Genomic DNA, 18,556 nt, shown 5'->3' with positions numbered 1-18,556 from the left:
TTCAGTTATACAGGGCATTGGTGAGACTGCATGTCAAATACTGTGTGTAGTTTTGGTCTCTTTATTTAAGCAAGGACAGAGTTGCATTATGAGCTCAGAGAAGGTTCACTCAACTGATTCCTGGGAGGAGGGGGTTATCTTGAGGAAAGGTTGGACAGTTTGGGCCAGTATCCATAGAAGTTTAGAAGAATGAGGTGGTGATCTTATCGAAACATGTAAGATCTCGAAGGGACTTAACAAGGTGAATGCTGAAAGGATGTCTGGCCTTACGGGAGAGGCTAGAACTAGGGGACACAGTTTAAAAATGAGGGGTCTCCCTTTTAAAATGGAGATGAAAATTTTGTTCTCTCCCAGTGTCATTAGTCTCTGGAATTCTCTCCCACAAAGTAGTGGAGGCTGGGTCATTGAATAATATTCAAGGCCAAGTTAGATTTTTGATAAGGGAGACAAGGATTATGGAGGGTAGGCAGAAAAGTAGAGTTGAGACCGCAATCAGATCAGCCATTATCTTATCAAATGGCAGAGCAGACCTAAGGGGCCAAATAGCCTACTCCGATTCCTAATTCTTATGTTTTTGTGCGTTTAAGAAACAGGCAGGTAGTGCAGGGGTCCCCTGAAAGCATCTCACTCTCCAACCAGTATTGGTTCCTCTGAGGAGTGCAGCCAGAGCCAAGTCCATGGCACCACAGCTGGTTCAGCTGCATAGGGTTGGCACGAAAAAGACTAGAAGAGCAATAGGAGGCTTGGTAGGGAAACAGATAGGTACTTTAGACATGAATCCAAGATGGTATGTTGTCTCACTGTTGTCAGGGTCAAGGATGTCATTGATAGGCCACAGAGCACCCTGGAGGTTGGGAGGTTGTTGGATGGTGAACAGCCAGCAGTCATGTACCACATTGAAAAGGGATACTCAGGCTTGACCAAATTGCTGGTATAAGATTTAGTTTGCAGTAAAAAGAATTGCTGGAGGAAGCAATGTGACATTTGAGTCAGGGTGGGATAAATTGATAAAAACCAAAAAACTGCGGATGCTGGAAATCCAAAACAAAAACAGAATTACCTGGAAAAACTCAGCAGGTCTGGCAGCATCGGCGGAGAAGAAAAGAGTTGACGTTTCGAGTCCTCATGACCCTTCGACAGAACTTGAGTTCGAGTCCAAGAAAGAGTTGAAATATAAGCTGGTTTAAGGTGTGTGTGTGGGGGGCGGAGATATAGAGAGACAGAGAGGTGGAGGGGGGGGGGGGGGTGTGGTTGTAGGGACAAACAAGCAGTGATAGAAGCAGATCATCAAAAGACATCTTTGATGCAACTTTGAGTAGCCTCTCAGAGCAATCTGAGGGTGCTTTCTCCTGTATGCATACTTCTATCAAATAAACTGCTGCTTGATTCACTTACAGTGGACTCTGTATCAAGTGTCTTTAGATGCTCTACAATAGTACTGATGACAAAGGCAGAAAGAGGGATGTGGTCCTGCAGTCAGAATTTAGGGAGCTTGGTAGGAAACACACATAGAGGGGAGGTGACGGCATAGTGGTATTATCACTGGCCTAGGCAGAGACACAGGGTAATGTTCTGTGGACCCGGGTTCAAATCCCACCACAGCAGATGGTGAAATTTCAACTCGATTAAAAAATCTGGAATTAAAAGTCTAACGATGACCATGAAAAACCCATCTGACGAAATCTGCCCATGCCCTCTGAAATAGAAAATAGGAGTAGGCTATTCAGCCCTTCGAGCCTGCTCCACCATTCATTATGATCACGGCTGATCATCCAACTCAATAGCTTTCTCCCCATACCCTTTGATCTCTTTCGCCCCAAGAGCTATATCTAACTCCTTCTTGAAAACATACAATGTTTTGGCCTCAACTACTTTCTGTGGCAGCGAATCCTACAGGCTCACCACTCTCTGGGTGAAGAAATTTCTCCTCATCTCAGTCCTTAGTGGTCTACCCCATATCCTCGGATTGTGACTCCTGGTTCTGGACCATTGGGAACATCCTTCCTGCATCTACCCTGTAAAGTCCTGTTAGTAATTTATAGGTTTCTATGAGATCCCACATCATTCTTCTGAACTCCAGAGAATATAATCCTAATCAATTCAATCTCTCCTCATATGTCAGTCCCGCCATCCCAGGAATCTCTGGTAAACCTTAACTGCACTCCCTCTACAGCAAGAACATCCTTTCTCAGATAAGGAGATAAGGTGTGGTCTCACCAAGGCCCTGTATAATTGCAGCAAGCTCCTGTACTCAAATCCTCTTGCTATGAAGGCCAACATACCATTTACCTTCTTTACCGCCTGCTGTACCTACATGCTTACCTTCAGTGACTGGTGTACGAGGACACTCAGGTCTCATTGCACATTCCCCTCTCTCAATTTATAACCATTCAGATAATAATCTACCTTCCTGTTTTTGCCACCAAAGTGGATAACCTCACATTTATCCACATTATACTGCATCTGCCATGCATTTGCCCACTCACTCAGCTTGTCCAAATTACACTGAAGCATCTCTGCATCCACCTCACAACTCACCCAGCTTTGTGTCAGCTGCAAATTTGGAGATATTACATTTAGTTCCCTCATCCAAATCATTAATATATATTGTGAATAGCTGGGGTCCCAGCACCAATCCCTGCGGTACCCCACTAGTCATTGCCTGCCATTCAGAAAAAGACCCGTTTGTTCCTTCTTTGTTTCTTGCCTGCCAACCAGTTTTCTATCCATCTCAATACACTACCCCCAATCCCATGCGCTTTAACTTTACACACTAATCTCTTATGTGGGACTTTGTAGAAAACTTCCTGAAAGTTCAAATAAATCACATCCACTGGGCTCCCCCTCATCAACTCTACTAGTTACATTCTCGAAAAATTCCAGTAGATATGTCATGCATGATTTCCCTTTCGTAAATCCACGATGACTCGCTCCAATTTTGCCACTGTTTTCCAAGTGCTCAGCTATTAAATCTTTTATAATGGACTCCAGAATTTTTCCCACTACTGACGTCAGGCTGACTGGTCTATAATTCCCTGTTTTCTCTCTACCTCCCTTTTTAAATAGTGGGGTTACATTAACTACCCTCCAATCTGTAGGAACTGTTCCAGAGTCTATGGAATCTCGGAAGATGACCAAGAATGCATCCACTATTTCTAGGGTCACTTCCTTAAGTACTCTGGGATGTAGATTATCAGGCCCTGGGGATTTATCAGCCTTCAATCCTATCAATTTCCCCAATACCATTTCCCTACTAATACTGATTTCTTTCAGTTCCTGCCTCTCACTAAACCCTGTCTTCCCCAACACTTCTGGTATTTCTGAAATGGCCTATCAAGCCACTCAGTTCTCAAGAGCAATTAGGGATGGGCAATAAATGCTGACTTAACGAGCGACACCCATTCCATTAAAAAAAAGCAAGGAAGGTTAGGGTATAGAACACTGGTTTGGCCTCAATATTGTGTTCAGCTCTATGCACCACACTCTAGGAAGATTGTGAAGGCATTAGAGAGAATGCAGAAAAGATTCATGACAATGGGTCCATTCTCCCTGAGAATCTTCAGTTGCATCGAAAGATTGGAGAAGTTGAGGCTGTTTTTCTTGGGGAAGAGAAGGTAGAGAGCAGATTTGATAAAGGTATTCAAAATCATGATGGGCCTGGACAGATAGGGAAAAACTTCCCATTGGTGAGAGGATCAAAAACAAGAGGGCATACATTTATTTTAATTTAACATAATGGATCATATCTGGAAAGGAAGAATGTACAGGGCTCCAGGGAGAGGCTGGGGAGTGGCACTTGGTAAGCTGCTCCTTTGGCGAGCCAGCGCATACATAATCTACAGTTTTAAAAAGAGATTTTTTTTTTAATTCGTTCATGGGCGCTAGGCCTTACTGGCTGGGCCAGTATTTATTACCCATCCCTAGTTGCCCTAGTTCAGAGTCAACCATATTGCTGTGGGTCTGGAGTCACATGTAGGCCAGACTGGGTAAGGACAGCAGATTTCCTTTCTTAAAGGACATTAGTGAACCAGATGGCTTTTTACGACAATTGACAATCATTTCATGGTCATCATTAGACTTTTCATTCCAGATTTTTATTGAATTCAAATTCTACCATCTGCTGTGGGGGATTCAAACTCGGTTCCCCAGAACTTTACCCTGGGTCTCTGGATCACTACTCCAGCGACAATACCTCTATGCCACCACCGCCCGCAATAGCAGCAGAGATACTGAGTGCACTGGTTTTGATTTTCCAAAGTTTCCAAGATTCTGGAAAAGTGCCAGCTTAGAAGTTAGCAAATGTAACACTGCCTCCCAAACCCCTGACCTCTCCCACCCAGAAGGACAAGGACAGCAAGAGCATGGGAACACCACCTGCTGCAAGTTCCCCTCCAAGTCACTCACTATCCTAACTTGGAACTGTATCGCCATTCCTTCACTACCATTGCGTCAAAATCCTGGAACTCCCTTAGCACTGTGGGTGTAGTGACACCAGGTGGCTGTAGCTGTTCAAAAAGGCAGCTCACCACCATCTTAGGTGAGCAACAAGAAATGAGAAATTAATGCTGGCCTTGCCAGTGATGCTCAAGGTTGAATTTTGGAAACACTCCAGAGGGGGGCACTCGCTTAGCACACACTCGGGAAGAGACACAAAGCCATGTACACAATGTTAAGATTATATACAGTCTGTTCCCATCCCAATTGCAAGCTACTTGAACAATCACCTTTTACCTTTGGCTCTTGACTGGATGATAGTAGACTTTTGCCAATCCATTTCCTGTCCCCACCATGATCTGGTTCAGCTTTGGGTGCCACAAGCACCGAATAACACTCTGAAAAATGAACAGAAAATGTACTGAGCATGGAACAACCTTCACTGTCCAGAGAGGGACCCCACAGCCATATTAGATAGTGCTGAGAATGCTTTGGAATGTGTAAGAGAGATCCAGATGTAGACAGCAAAGATGAGAAACTTGACAATTTGCATTCAGAAACCATCTTCCACATACAGAAACATCTTAAGGTATTTCACAAAGGTGGAAGAAGAGACAAAAAACATCCAGGACAGAGATATTAGGAAGTGGTAAGCAGAACAAAAATGATCAGAGCAGAGTTTTAAGGTGGGTCTTAATGGAGTAGATAAAGTTGATGAAGCTGAGAGGTGTTGGGAGGGAGCTCCAATGACTGGGGCATAAGCAGCTGAAGGCACAGCCATCAATGGCGGTAGCAAGGGAAAGGGGGATTCACAAGAGCCATGGAGTTAGAGAAAAAGTGTTAGAGGGGCCTAAGGGATAAAAGCTGACAAATCCCCAGGATGTGATGGGCTACTGCCTAGTGTTTTAAAAGAGGCAGCTGCAGAGAAAGTGGATGCAATGGTTAGAATTTCTAAAATTCTCTCCATTCTAGAATGGTCCCAGCAGATTGGAAGTTACAGTTAGCCTGACAGAAAATGTCAGGAAAATGCTGGAAATTATTTAAGGAACACTTCACAATGCACTCAGAAAATCACTACACAATAAATCACATTCAGTTTGCATGGTTTAACAAAAGAGAAATAGTGTTTGACAAATTTATTTGAGTTTTTTGAGCTTGTAATGAAACTGGTAGGGTAGAAAAAGGGAACCAACAGATGTAGCATACTTGACTATCCAAAAGGCATTTGAAAAGGTGTCACACAAAAAGTTAATATTCAAGATAAGGGCCCATGGAGAATGAGATAATAAACTAGCATGGATTAACAGGGTCACTCTGCTTCTGTCCTCATTAGAGCCTTGCTCCAAACATGGACATAAGAGCTGAACTCCAGAGGTGAGCTGAGAGTGACTACCCTTGACATCAAGTTAGCATTTGACCGAGCGTGGCATCAAGAAGCCTGAGCAAAACTGAAATCAATGGTAATCAAGGGAACACTCGCCACTGGTTGGTGTTATACCAAGCACAAAGGAAGATGGTTGTAGTTCTTGGATGTCAATCACCACAGCCCTAGGAGATCACTGTAAGAGGGTTGTGTCCTAGTCCCAACAACCATTGTATAAAATCATCATAATATTATAAAAAATATGAAAAAACAAAAATAGAAATACCTGGAAAAACTCAGCAGGTCTGGCAGCATCGGCGGAGAAGAACAAAGTTGACGTTTCGAGTCCTCATGACCCTTCAACTGAACTAAGTAAAAACAGGAGAGGGATGAAATATAAACTGGTTTAAGGTGGGGGGTGGGTGGGGGGAGAGAAGTGGGGGAGGTGGGTGGTTCTAGGGACAAGCAAGCAGTGGTAGGAGCAGATAATCAAAAGATGTCACAGACAAAAGAACAAAGAGGTGTTGAAGGTGGTGATATTATCTAAAAGAATGTGCTAATTAAGAATGGATGGCAGGACACGCAAGGTACAGATAGCTCTAGTGGGGGTGTGGTGAACTTGCGTGTCCTGCCATCCATTCTTAATTAGCACATTCTTTTAGATAATATCACCACCTTCAACACCTCTTTGTTCTTTTGTCTGTGACATCTTTTGATTATCTGCTCCTATCACTGCTTGCTTGTCCCTACAACCAACGCTCCCCCCACTTCTCTCTCCCTACCCCCCCCACCTTAAACCAGCTTATATTTCACCCCTCTCCTATTTTTACTTAGTTCTGTTGAAGGGTCATGAGGACTCGAAATGTCAACTTTGTTCTTCTCCGCCGATGCTGCCAGACCTGCTGAGTTTTTCCAGGTATTTCTGTTTTTGTTTTGGATTTCCAGCATCTGCAGTTTTTTGTTTTTATAAAAAATATGAGCAGGAGTTGATCATTTCCTGCTTCAAGCCTGCTCTGCCACTGAATAAGATCATGGCTGATCTGATTCTGGCCTTAACAGCATTTTCTCGCCTGCTCTCCATAATCCTTGACACCGTCAATCAAAAATTTGTCTAACTCAGCCTGGAATAGATTCAAAGATCCACACTCTGCTGCCCTCTGGGGGAGAGAATTTCAAACACTAACAACCTCAGAGAAAAAATTTGTTCTCAACTCCATCTTAAATGGGGGGCCCCTAATTTTTTTTAACTGTCCTTCCTCGTTCTAGGTTTCCCCACAGGGGAAAACATTCTCTCAGCATCTATGCTGTTAAACCCCCTCAGAATTTTAAACGTTTCAATGAGATCCCTCTTATTCTTCTAAGTTTCAATGAATATAGGCTCATACTTTTCTCATAAGGCAAACCTCTCATTTCAATAATCAGTTCACTGATCCTTCTCTGAACTGCTTCCAATGCAAATATATCCTCCACTAAGTAAGGAGATGAAAACTGTACACAGTACTTCAGGTGCAGTCTCACAAATGCCCTGTACAACTGTAGCAATACTCTTCCGCTTTTATACTCTATCCCCCTTGCAATGAAGGTCAACATTCTATTCACATTCCTAATTACTTGTTCCACCTGCATGCTGACTTTGTGATTCATGCACAGGAACACCCAGATCCCGCTCTACTACAACATTCTGCAGTCTCTCTCTATTTAAATAATACCTTGCTTTCCTATTCTTCATTCCAAAGTGGACAACCTCACATTTTCCCACATTATACTCCATCTGCCAAATTTTTGCTCACTCACTTCACTTATCTTTATCCCTCTGCAGACTCTTTATATTCTCACAACTTGCTTTCCTATCCATCTTCGAATCACCTGCACATATGGCTACAAGACAGTTGGTCTCTTCATCCAGGCCATTTACACAATAAATAAATAAATAATAAATTATTACTTAATATAATAAATAGCTCAGGCCCCAGCAATGATCCTTGCAACACTCCACTAGCTAGTTTGTCAAGCTGAAAATGACACATTTAGCACAACTTTATTGTCAGTTAGTTATCCATGTTAATATGTTACCTCAACACCGGGAGCTCTTATCTTGTCGAGTAGCCTTTTATGTGGGGAATAGATAGAGTGGACAGGATAAAATTGTTTCCCTTGATGGAGAGTTCTAGAACCAGGGAAAATAGATTCAAGATAAATGGCAGAAGGTGTAGAGGGGACATGAGGAAGAACTTTTTCATAAAGAGGGTAGTATAATAAATATAATTTCCCAATGACAGATGTTAGACTAACTGGCCTACAGTTTCCTGTCACCCTCCTTTCTTGAATGGTAACGTTTGTGGCTTTTCAATCTACTGGAACCTTTGCTGAATCTAGAGAATTTTGACAGATTACAACCAATACATCCACTATCTCTGCAGCCAATTCCTTAAGAATCTAGGATGCAGGTTATTAGATCCAGGGGACTTGTCAGCCATTAGTCCCATTCGTTTTTCTAGTACTTTTTCTTGAGTGATTGTAATTGTTTTAAGTTCCTCCCTCCTGTTTGCCCCTTGATTTTCTGCTCTTTTTGGGATGCTTTTTGTGTCTTCTGCAGTGAAGACAAATACAATATACTTGTTAAAAGCAAAAAACTGCGGATGCTAGAAATCCAAAACAAAATACTTGTTTTCTGTTATTGATTCCCCAGTCTCACCCTCTAACACAGGGGTCACCAAACCACGGGTTGTGGCACCCTGTTAATGAAGACATATTAATGTGCATAATATTATCAGAAATTATTTTTAAATTAAACTTGTAGTCGGGTCTGTGTCTGTGTGCGGCTTAATTGGATTAAAGCCACCTAGTCTGGGTGCTTTGATTATAGTAGTTTGAGATGTTAATCAGATAAACTTAAAACTAGAAGGTAAAGAGTAAAAAGATAAAAGCAAAATACTGCGGATGCTGAAAATCAGAAACAAAAACAAAAATTGCTGGAAAAACTCAGCAGATCTGACAGCATCTGTGGAGGGAAAGACAGAGTTAACATTTCGAGCCCAGAAGAAGAAGAGTCATCTGAAGGTAATGAGTATACTTGCATTTGTTGAATAAACTATTCAAATGGAGGGAGTAAAATTTTGCACCTGGATAGGACACACCAAGCAATGTGCTTATATTACTAATACAATTGGTGCAATGAAAGGGGTTTTATTGTTAGAAGAGGTGGAGTTCAAAGACCGAGGGATACAATGAGAATTTACATTCAAAGGGAAGGCTAGGTATAAGCAGAAAGGAGTTTTGTATGTGCAGGTCAGAGGAATGTAAGATCTAAGCAACTAGGATCTAAACTGTGCCTGCAAAGGAACCAAAGTGCAAGGGACCTCATTTTGAATTTGTACAGTCAACTGCTTTGCCTGGTGTCTGTTTAAAGTCTGTGAGTTATTTTGCCTTGGTGAAGCTTTACCTGGAAGTGATTAATTTGGGGATTTGTTTAGAAGTTATTATGGTAATAATTTGTAGACATGTGTGTTTAGTTTCTTGTTAAATTAATAAATGTTTAATTTAGTTTATATAAAAACCTCTCGAGGCTCAGTGGTTTCATTTTTGAATTCAGAGCTGCATCTCAAACATATCAATTGAAAATATAGGTTATGACAGTTTTTCAAGTTTCCCTCTGGGCTTTAAACAACTCAGCCTTTACCAACTGCTGTGTCATAACACCCCCAGTAAGTTCACAGGGCAAGATTTTGAGATTGCAAGTTCAGAGGCTGTAATGGCCACAAGGGAGCAGAGAAGCTTTTTTTCAATTTGTCCATGGGATGTGCGTGTTGCTGCCTGGGCCAATATTTATTGCCCATCCCTAACAGCCTTTGAGGTGGTGGTGGTGAGCTGCCTTCTTCAACTGCTGCAGACCATGTGTTGTAGGTACACCCACATTGCTATTAGGAAGGAAGCTCCAGGATTTTGACCCAGTGACTGTGAAAGAACAATGATATATTTCCAAGTCAGAATGGTAACCGTAAGAAGTATGAGCAGAAGGAGGCCATTCGGCCCATCAAGTCTGCTCCACCGTTCAATGAGATCATGGCATCCTCATCTCCACTTTCCTGCCTTTTCCCCTTAACTCTTGATTCCCTTACCGATTAAAAATCTGTATATCTCAGCCTTGAATATACTTAACGACCCAACCTCAACAGCCCTCTGTAATGAATTCCACAGATTGACTACCCTCAGAGAAGAAATTGCCCCTCATCTTTGTTTTAAATGGGTGCCCCCTTATCTGAGATTATGCCCTCTGGTCCTAGACTCTCCCACAAGGGGAAACAACCTCTCAGCATCTACCCTGACAAGCCCCCTAAGAATCTTATATGTTTCAATAAGGTCGCCTCTCATTCTTCTAAAATCCAATGAGTACAGGCACAACCTACTCAACCTCTCCTCATAAGAAAATCCCTCCATACTCGGGATCAACCTAGTGAACCTTCTCTGGACCGCCTCCGATGCCAGTATATCTTTCCTTAGATAAGGGGACCAAAATTGTTCACAGTATTTGAGGTGTGGGTCTAGCCAGTGCCTTGCATAGTTTTAGCAAAACTTCCCTATTTTTATACTCTACTCCCTTTGAAATAAAGGCCAACATTCCATTTGCCTTCTCTCCTACCTGTTGAACTTGTGTTAGCTTTTTGGGATTCATGCACAAGGACCCCCAAATCCCTCTGTGCTGCAGCTTTCTGTAGTCTTTCTCCATTTAAATAATATTCGGCTCGTCTATTCTTCCTGCCAAAGTGCATAACATTTTCCCACATTATATTCCATCTGCCAAGTTTTTGCTCACTCACTTAACCTGACGATATCCCTCTGCAGGCTCCATGTGTCATCCTCACCACTTGCCTTCCCACCTATTTTTGTGTCATCCACAAACTTGGCGATAGTACACTCACTTCCCTCATCTAAGTCATTCATATATATCGTAAACAATTGAGGCCCAAGCACTGATCCCTGTGGCACTCCACTAGTTACAGGTTGCCATCCTGAAAATGCCCCCCACCTTGTCCCAGCTCTGTCTTTTATCAGTTAGCCAATCCTCTATTCATGCTAATATACTACCCCCAACACCATGGGCTCTTATCTTATTAAGTAGCCAGATGTGTGGTACCTTATCAAATGCCTTTTGGCAATCCAAATATATGACATCCACTGGTTCCCCTTTATTGAGCCTGCTTGTTCCCTCCTCAAACAGTTCTAATGAATTTATTAGGCATGGTTTCCCCTTCATGAACCCAAGCTAAGGCTGTTTGATTAGATTATGCATTTCGAATTGCTCTACTGTTACATTGTTTATGATAGACTCCAACATTTTCCCAATAACAGATGTTAAGCTAACTGGCCTATAGTTTCCTGTTTTTGTCTCCCTCCCTTCTTGAATAAATGTGTTACATTGGCCGTTCTCCAATCCTCTGGCACTTTCCAGAATCTAAGGGTTCTTGGAAGATTACTACCAGTGCATCTGTAGCTACTTCCTTCAATATCTTAGGATGTAACTCATCAGGTCCAGAGGACTTATCGGCCTTTAGCTCCATTAGTTTCCCCAGTGCTTTTTCTCTAGTGATAGTTATTGTATGTATTTCCTTCCCCGCTTTTGCCCCTTGATTATTTAGTATTTTTGGAATGCTATTAGTATCTTCTCCCGTGAAGACTGAAGCAAAGTATTTATTCAACTCCTCTGCCATTTCCTGGTTCCCCATTGTTATTTCCCCAGCCTCATTCTCTAAGGGGCCTACGTTCACTTTGGCCTCTCTCTTCCTTTTTATATATTTGAAGAAGCTCTTACTGTCTGTTTTTACATTACTTGCTAGTTTACCCTCAAAGTTTATTTTCTCCCTCTTTATTATTTTTTTTGATCATTGATCGTTGACTTATAAAACTTTCCAGATCACCTGGCTAACCACTAATCTTTGTCATATTGTATGTTTTTTCTTCCAATTTGATACTGTCCTTAACTTCCTTGGTTAACCATGGTTGGTTTACCCCCTTCCTTGAATCCTTCTTCCTCACTGGGATATATCTTTGTTGAGTCATGAACTATTTTCTTGAACATCTACCATTGTTAATCAACCATCTTTTCTGCTAAACTCCTTTCCCAGTCCACTCCAGCCAATTCTGTCCTCATTCCTTTGTAATTACCCTTATTTAAGTTTAGCACAGTTGTTTGACCCAAGTTTCTCACTCAAATGTTAAATTCTACCATGTTATGATCATGTTTCCTAGGGGACCCTTTACTCTGAGATAATTTATTAAGCCTACCTCATTACACATTATCTGATCCAAAATAGCCTGATCCCTGGCTGGATTCACAACACATTGTTCTAAGAAACTGTCCGAATACACTCTATGAATTCTTGCTCATGTCTACCTCTGCCAATTTGATTTTCCTAATGCACATGAAGATTAAAGTCATCCATGATTAATGTACTGCCTTTTTTACATGTCCTCATTATCTCCTGATTTATTCTCTGTCCTACAGTATAGCTACTGTCAGGGCGCCTATAAATTACTCCCACAGTGGCTTGGAGGGGAACTTGCAGGTGGTCCTATGCAACTGTTGCCCTTGTCCATCTAGGCAGTAGTGGTCATGGATTTGGAAGGTGTCGTCGAAGGAGCCTTAGTTATGAGGGTTTCTGCCTCTATCACCCTCTGGGTGAAAAAATTCTTCCTCACACCCCCCCCCCCCAAACCTCCTGCCCTTTACCTTAAATCTATGCCCCTGGTTATTGATCCCTCCACCAAGGGGAGAAGTTCCTTCCTGTCTACCCTATCTATGCTCCTCATAATTTTATATACCTCAATCATGTCCCCCCTCAATCTCCTCTGCTCCAGGGAAAATAACCCCAGTCTATCCAAACTCTACTCATAACTAAAACTCTCCAGCGCAGGCAACATCCTGGTAAATCTCCTCTGCGCTCTCTCTAGTGCAATCACATCCTTCCTATAATGCAGATTCCAGAACTGCACGCAATACTCGAGCTGTGGCCTAACCAGTGTTTTATACAGTTCCAGCATAACCTCCCTGCTCTTGCATTCTATGCCTCGGCTAATAAAGGCAAGTATCCCATATGCCTTCTTAACCACCTTATCTACCTGTCCCGCTACCTTAAGGGGCTGGTGGACATGTAAACCTCAGTACTTCCCAGGGTCCTACCATTCATCATGTATTCCCGTGCCTTGTTTGTCCTGCCCAAGTGCATCACCTCACACTTATCAGGATTAAATTCCATTTTCCACTGATCAGCCCAACTGACCAGCTCATCCATATCATAGAATTATAGAAAAGTTACAGCACAGGAAGCCATTTGGCCCATCTTGTCCATGCCAGCCCGAGGACATCCAGGTGCCCTTTCTAATCCTACCTTCCTGCAACCGGCCCATAGCCCTGCAGCTTAATGCACTTTAGGTGCAGGTCCAGGTACTTTTTAAAAGAATTTAAAGTTTCTGCCTCTACCACCAACTTGGGCAGCGAATTCCAGACACCCACTACCCTCTGTGTGAAAAAGTTCTTCCTCATGTCCCCCCTACACCTTCTGCCACTTATCTTGAATCTATGTCTCCTAGTTCTAGAATTCTGCATCAAGGGAAACAATTTTATCCTATCTACTCTATCTATTCCCCTCATAATTTTGTACACCTCAATCAAATCACCTCTCAGCCTTCTTTGTTCTAAGGAAAATAACCCCAACCTATCCAATCTCTCCTCCTATAATGAGGCATTGCTACGGGGAAAGCAATGGAGAACTATAGGCTCCCCAAACTCCCAGTTAATTCAAAAAAGGCGCAAGGTTTGTACATATTTCTTTTGTTTGCAAAGAACAAGTGGCAACATAAGAATGTATGTTGCTTCTAACAAGCGCAAATGAGCCTCCTTATGAACTCAACTGATTATCTTACATTGGCTGTTAGTGTAGCTGTTAGCACACACACGATTGTTCAGCAAGTACTGAATGACCAACCTATAGACAGTGTCACACGCTGTTTTATATATGCTGATGACTTATGTGTCACTGCCCAAAGCCCTGATTTTAACACCGTGGAGAAAACGCTTTCTGAGGCCTTGGAGGGATTAACATCCTACTATGAAGAAAACCACCTTCGCACAAACCCATCAAAGATGCAAGTTTGTGCATTCCACCTCAGAAACCATGAAGCCAAACGCCAGCTTAAAGTAACCTGGTGTGGAGCAACACTGACGCATTGCGAGCACCCTATCTACTTAGGAGTCACCCTTGAAAGATGCCTCACCTTCAAGAACCACATCGAAAAGACCAAGGCAAAAGTGAGTGCACGAAACAACATCCTGAATAAGCTCACTAATACAAAATGGGGAGCAAGCTCGAAAACATTACGAACCAGTGCACTTGCTCTTTGCTATTCCACTGCCGAATACGCCTGCCCTGCATGGGAAAGATCTACTCATGTTAAGAAGATGGATGCCGTTCTGAATGCAAGCTGCCGACTTATCACAGGTTGTTTAAAACCAACAAACACCAACAGCCTATATATCCTGACGGGTATCGCTCCCCCGATATAAAAAAAATGGTAGCCAGCAAGAAAGAGCGAATCCGTCAAACATCAGATGAGAGGCACCCTCTCCATAGTCATACACCTACACCCAGCCGCCTAAAGTCAAGGAAGAGCTTCATGAACAGTGTTGTTCCATTACAATCAACCCCATCTGAAGCCCGCATCGCCTTGTGGAAAGACCAGCTCGCCAGTCTTGAACAACCCCCAAATGATGGAAATACTATCAGATGAAAGCCTTCCCCAGGAGCTAATTGCAACTGGGCTGCCTGGAAGTGCCTTAATAGATTTAGGACTGGTGTAGGTCGTTCAAAGGTGTCACTAAGCAAATGGGGATATACAACCTGCCTGACAACTTGTGAATGTGGAACGGAGCCACAGACTATGCAACATCTCCTGCAATGTCAATCACTAGAGGAACCCTGCATTGTTACAGATCCTGCCGAATTCGACAACAAGGCGCAAAAATGTGTCCAGTTCTGGCTGGGCCATGTATAGACTGTCCATGGACACAAGAAGAAGAAGCAAGTAATAAAAACAAAAAAAGTTGGAAAAACTCAGGTCTGGCAGCATCTGTGGAGAGAGAAACAGAGTTAATGTTTTGAGTCTGAATGACTCTTCTTCAGCTCTGTCTATCACTTGCTGCTTATGCTTGTTTGCCACCCAAGTAGTTCTGTGTTATAGCTTCACCAGGTTGATACTTCATTTTTAGGTATGCCTGGTGCTGCTCCTAGCGTGCCCTCCTGCACTCTTCACTGAACCATTGGAGAGGCAGTGGCATAGTGGTATTGTCACTGGACTAGTATTTCAGAGACCCAGGTTAGTGCTCTGGGGACCTTGGTTTGAATCTCACTGCGGCAGATGGTGAAATCTGAATGCAATAAAAATCTGGAATTAAAAGTCTAATGATGACCATGAAACCATTGCCGATTGTTGCAAAAACCATTTGCTTCACAAATGTCGTTTAGGGAAGGAAATCTGTTGTCCTTACCTACATGTGACTCTTAAAAATGCCCTCTGAATGAGGGCAATTAGGGATGGGCCAGAGATGCCCATATCTCATGAACAAATAATAAAAAAAACCAAGGTCGATCACCTGGCTTGATCAAAATGGTGGAGTGAGGGATATGCTGGGATATGAGGTCACCAATTGTGGTTGAATGCAATTCTGTTGCTGATGGCCCACAGCGCCTCATGAATAGTCTCCACAAGGACAGATGCATCTGCAGCAGGCAGGCTGGCGAAGATGAGTATGTTTTCCCCTCACCACTTGCTGCAGACCCAGTCTCGGACTCTGCCAGCTCGGTCTGTGGTGCTGCCACCAAGCCACTCTTGGTGATGGACATTGAAGTCCTCCACCCAGAGTACATTCTGCACCCTTGCCACCCTCGGTGCTTCCTCCAACATGCAGGAATATTGATTATCAGCTGGAAGAGGTGGGTGGGGGGGCTCATGGTAATCAGCAGGAGATTTTTTTTTATTTATTCATTCATGGGATGTGGGCTTCGCTGGCTGGGCCAGCATTTACTGCCCATCACTAGTTGCCATAGAGAAGTGGTGGTGAGCTGCCTTCTTGACCTGCTGCAGTCCATGTGATGCGGGTACACCCACAGTGCAGTTAGGAAGGGAATTCCAGGATTTTTACACAGCAACAGTGAAGGAACGGTGATATCTTTCCAAGTTAGGATGGTGAGTGACTTGGAAGGGAACCTCCAGATGGTGGTGTTCCCATCTATCTGCTGCCCTTATCATTCTAGGTAGTAGTGGTCATGGGTTTGGAAGGTGCTGTGTCCTTGCCCATGTTTGACCTGATGCCATGAACCTTCATGGGGGCTGGAATCGATGTTGAGGGCTCCCAGGGCAACTCCCTCCCAACTGTATACCACTGTGTCGCCACTAGTGCTGGATCTGTCCTGCTGTTGGGACAGGACATACCCAGGGTGGTGACGGTGGTGTCTGGGACATGATCTATAAGCTATGGTTCCTTGAGTGTGACTATGTCAGGCTGTTGCTTGACTAGTCTGTGAGACAGCTCTCCCAATTTTGGATGCGACAGCAGGACATTTCGAAAATATCAAGGGGATTAGGCAAAGTCAACATGGATTTATGAAAGGGAAATCATGTTTGATAAACCTACTGGAGTTTTTTTGAGGACGTAACTAGCAGAATAGATAAGGGAGAACCAGTGGATGTGGTGTATTTGGATTTTCAGAAAGCTTTTGATAAAGTCCCACATAAGTGGTTAGTGGGCAAAATTAAAGCACATGGGATTGGGGATAATATATTGGCATGGATTGAGAATTAGTTAACAGACAGGAACCAGAGGAGAGAATTTTCTCCTCATCAGGAAGACCTGCAGGGAGTGGGCGTGGGCGGCGCAGAGCCAGTTGCCACCCGCAATCAGCTGCGCGCTGCCATTTTATGTTGGCCTGCCAATGTGACGCACGCCCGCTCAGCGCTACCTGTGCAGGCCGGGGCAGGAGGAAGAGCCGGGACCTGCACGCAGAAATCTCTGTGGCACGGAGCTGCCTCAGGGAGATTAATTTCAGAATAAGAATTTTTAATAATGAAGGTAAAAAATAATGTCCCCTCGTGGCAGCGTCACATGAGCTAGGACAGGCCTTTGACAGTTCGGTGGACGCGCAGCCAAATCTGGTCCGCGCCCACTAAACGGAAGGTCGGAATGACGTGTGATGACGTCGAGGCGCACGCCCCGTGTCACTGCGCATCATTTTACGTGTCAATTTACAGAAGATTCTGCCCAGGGAGTAGGAATAAATGAGTCTTTTTCTGAGTGGCAGGCAGTGACTAGTCGGGTACCACACGGTTCATTGCTTGGGCCCCAGTTATTCACAATATGTATCAATGATTTGGATGAGGGAGGATGTAATATTTCCAAGTTTGCTGACGACACAAAACTTGGTGGGAATGTGAGTGGCGAGGAGGTGATTTAGAAAAGTTGAGTGAGTGAGCAAATACATGGCAGATACAGCATAAGGTGGAGAAGTGTGAAGATATCCATTTTAGTAGGAAAAACAGAATGGCAGAGTATTATTTAAATGGTGATAGATTGGGAAATGTTGATGTGCAAAGGGACCTGGGTGCCCTTGTACACCAATCACTGAAAGCAAGCATGCAGGTGCAGCAAGCAGTTAAGAATGCAAATGTCATGTTGGCCTTGATACGAACATGGAGCAGGAATCAGCCATTCAGCCCCTCGAGCCTGCTCCACCATTTAATTAGGTCATGGCTTATCTGACAGTAACCTGAAATCTGCATACCACCTACCGCCAATAACCTATCACCCTCTTGCTTACTAAGAACCTATCAACCTCTGCCTTAAAAATATTCAGACTCTGCTTCCACCACCATTTCAGGAAGAGAGTTTCAAAGATTCATGACCCTCTGAAAGAAAAAATTTCGCCTCATCTCTTTGTTAAATGGGTGACCCCTTATTTTTAAACAGTGACCCCTATTCTAGATTCTCCCACAAGAGGAAACATCCTCTCCACATCCACCCTGTCAAGACCCCTCAGGATTTTATCAGTTTCATTGTAAGAGCACTTGAGTGCAGGAGCAAGAATGTTTAATTGCAGCTGTACAGGGACTTGGTTAGGCTACACCTGGAGTATTGTGTACAGTTTTGGTCTCCTTACCTAAGAAAGGATATACTTGCCGTAGAGGGAGTGCAGCGAAGGTTCACCAGACTGACTCCTGGGATGACAGATTATCATATGAGGAGCAATTGGGCCGAATACGCCTGTATTCACTGGAGTTTGGAAGACTGAAAGGGGATCTCATTGAAACATATAAAATTCTGACAGGGCTGGGGGGCTAGAACAAGGTGTCACAGTCTTAGGATATGGGGTAGGCCATCTTGGACTGGGATGAGGAGAAACTTCCTCACCCAGAGGGTGGTGAACCTGTGGAATTCTGTAATACAGAAGGCTGTGGAGGCCAAGTCACTGAATATGTTTAAGGGGGAAAAGAGATAGATTTATAGATTCTAAAGGCATCAAGGGTTATGGGGAGAGAATGGGAGTATGGCTTTGAGATAGAAGATCAACCATGATCAAACTGAATGGTGGAGCAGGCTCGAAGGGCCGAATGACCTACTCCTGCTTCTATTTTCTATGTTTCTATAATGTCCCTGCTCTTATATTCTATGCCTCAGCTAATAAACAAAAGGATTAAATATGCCTTCTTAAC

At 43.4% G+C, this 18,556-nt stretch overlaps 1 protein-coding gene across 1 annotated transcript in view; it reads right to left on the bottom strand.

Annotated features, from left to right (window-relative positions):
* LOC121276697 (WD repeat-containing protein 70) overlaps nt 1-18,556 on the bottom strand; it is a 152,949-nt gene that overhangs the window by 35,110 nt on the left and 99,283 nt on the right. Inside the window, exon 14 of the mRNA XM_041185241.1 lies at nt 4,732-4,832. Coding sequence (XP_041041175.1) covers nt 4,732-4,832 — 101 coding nt within the window. The remainder of the gene's footprint in view (nt 1-4,731; nt 4,833-18,556) is intronic.

This window comes from Carcharodon carcharias, chromosome 4, assembly GCF_017639515.1.
Source record: "Carcharodon carcharias isolate sCarCar2 chromosome 4, sCarCar2.pri, whole genome shotgun sequence".
NCBI lineage: Eukaryota > Metazoa > Chordata > Chondrichthyes > Lamniformes > Lamnidae > Carcharodon > Carcharodon carcharias.
Note: the sequence above shows the minus strand (reverse complement) of the source record. Positions and strands in the feature narration are given on the sequence as shown.